General features: G+C 47.1%; 1 protein-coding gene across 7 annotated transcripts in view; it reads right to left on the reverse strand.

The window, feature by feature from the left end:
* The window catches only part of LOC126570231 (A disintegrin and metalloproteinase with thrombospondin motifs 9), a 129,017-nt gene that overhangs the window by 5,652 nt on the left and 120,865 nt on the right, over positions 1–2,500 (reverse strand). For 4 of the 7 annotated variants that reach the window (XM_050227822.1, XM_050227823.1, XM_050227821.1 and 1 more), the window contains 2 exons: positions 1,899–2,237; positions 498–629 (listed from right to left, as the gene is read on the reverse strand). In XM_050227822.1, coding sequence (XP_050083779.1) covers positions 498–629; positions 1,899–2,237 — 471 coding nt within the window. The remainder of the gene's footprint in view (positions 1–497; positions 630–1,898; positions 2,238–2,500) is intronic. The other 3 variants (XM_050227824.1, XM_050227826.1, XM_050227827.1) reach the window with 2 other exon arrangements.

Raw genomic sequence — 2,500 nt, forward strand, 5'->3', positions numbered from 1 at the left:
CATATGGGGATGGGATGGAAAAAGAAAAACGAAATGCGATATATGATATGAAATTAAATGTTTCACAAAAAATCAGGAGCAGATAAAGAAATAAGAAGAGAAAGAAAGATAGAGAGAAAAAAGATAGATAGAGAAATAGAGAGAGAGAGAGAGAGAGAGAGATAAAGAAAGAAAAAGAGACAAAAAGATATCGTTAATACACGATCAAGCTGGACGGAATGAAAAGATCAAGCTTCTCTAAAACATGTTGCCAATTACTCGATTGCACAGTATGCGAACGAGTGCAAATAAAAAAAAATATAGAATTTTGATAAAAAAAAATAACAAATCACTCTAGATGTCTTTGAAAAGACCTAGCTGAAATGATAGAACTAAACAACCGAACTAAAAACAAAAACTCAAACTTGTGTTAAGAGACGGGAAAAGAAATGGAAAACAACAAAGATAGATAGATAGAAAGAGAGAAAAAGAGAAAACAAAAGATTGGTGATATTTACGGTAATTCTCCACTTGAAATTGCAACACGACTCCACGGTGGGCGGTTTCAATTTCGTCGCACATTGGTCACTTGGCTTGCCGCGATGATCCAGACATTGGACCTGACGGGAGCGTTTGCATTCATCATTGCACTAGGATGAGAGAAAAGTCACACATCAATCAACAGTTTCGTGGTGCCGCTTCACGCTATACCATGCGAAGGAGAAAGAGTGGATGGATTGAGTGGTTGGGGAAATCATAACTGAAAACATGGATTTTCCAAACGAATCCAACGTGCATGGCCAGCAAATGTGGAATGGGTTGTGGCTGGAAAGATGCTTGGGCGTGGGCGATCTCACTGCACCGAAAATGCACCAGTAACACCATCGGGACATTGTGGTTGCCGCAATTTAAACTCATCTGACATACAGAATGTTAATGCCAATTGGAAAATGTGGTGCTTCCTTTGGTGGTGCTTGTGGTTCGTGTGCAAAGTGTGTGCCAGGATATTCGTTCGGTTATGATCCTTCTGAGAAAGATGCTTCGGTTGGGTTGAATTGAATTTCGATCATACGCGATCGTCCATCGATTGCTGTGTTGCGTTGCGTTCTATGACGGCTAACCAGACAGCAGGACTCCATTCGGAAGAAGGGTAATGGGCCCTCATAAGGAAAAGAGAGCTCCTGTTCCTCGATTTTCATTTGTGCTCATGTGTTTCTGGTGGATGGAACTGTTGCGCTGGTGGTGAGGTGGTGGTATGTGTTTTTCGGCATTTATGTGTGGGATGGATGTAGGGCTGAATGTAGGACAAAAACAAATGAGTAGTGATGTGAACAGCCAGTTGCTTTAGAGAACGTGCCAAAAAGCCGAGCGACTGCCAGGCATCGAGAGGGGCAGCGAGATCTCTAGCATTTTGCCATGTTATTGTGTATTGAGTGCTGTTGAGCTGAGTGTAGAGATAGCGTGTAGCGGCATATGTATTCGGTAGCAATAGTGTGTAGCAGATGTAGTGAAGCGTATATCTTATAGACTTATCGGCAAACAGTGAACGAAACTCGCATAGCAACTAGCCAAAGCGAAACACAAAAATGGAGAAAAGCGTATGTCTTCGACGCACGGGCACATGCAGCACTGCTGCAAGCGTGCAAGCACATGGCAGCGACGTTCGATCACGATTCGCTGATACCGTGTAGCTACTGTGTACTGGATCCCGGAGTGGAACAGACTGTGTCTGTTGTGTTGATGTACTTGCATCCCAAAATGCACGCCAGCTCGAGGCCCTGGTTTCCTTCTTCAGGCCACGGCCGGGCTCTACCATACCCGCCAGTCAGTGGTGCGTGAATGTGTAGGTCAGGGGGATGTCGGGGGAGTTTTTTTTTTGGGGAAAACATCGGCCTCGATCGGCCGGTAACGGCACTTACCTGGCTCCATTGGCCAAACGACCAGGTGGGACAGCGAACATTGGCACAGTTGATTTGATCGGGCGGCCGGGTACCGTTGTTGGTGCAGTAGCGATCGTCCACCTTCTGGCCGATACTGGAATGGCAGTAGACCACGCGCTTCTTGAAGCCTCCGTCGCACTCGGCACTGCAGTTGGTCCACGGGCCGACCTTCCAGCTGTACCCATAGCTGACCGGTGGCTGCAGCGGCGGCGGCGGCGACGGCAGCAGCTTCTGCTCCACGCTCGGCTGGTAGTCAACGGCTTTCATGTGCTGGTTCGGCTTAACGCCATACAGAAAGTGTAGTGGGTTATGCGATGGCTACGTAAACGTAAAATTGGCATCGGAACACCGGAGGGGAGACAGACAGATAGATAAAAGGGGTGGGAAAGGAGAAATTTTGAGTCAAATCATGGCGGGGTTCGCTGTGCGCAGCAGTGTCGTCGTCCGAGGTTGCAGGTTCGGAGATGTGCGCTTCGCTTCGTGCTTCGAGCGACGAAGACGCCATTCCGGCCTTGGGATGATGGAATATAGTAACTGAATGTGTGAAGATCACGTGAAAGTGTTTGTGAATGGAACACGAT

This window comes from Anopheles aquasalis, chromosome 2 (genome assembly GCF_943734665.1).
Source record: "Anopheles aquasalis chromosome 2, idAnoAquaMG_Q_19, whole genome shotgun sequence".
In the NCBI taxonomy this organism is placed as follows: Eukaryota; Metazoa; Arthropoda; class Insecta; order Diptera; family Culicidae; genus Anopheles; species Anopheles aquasalis.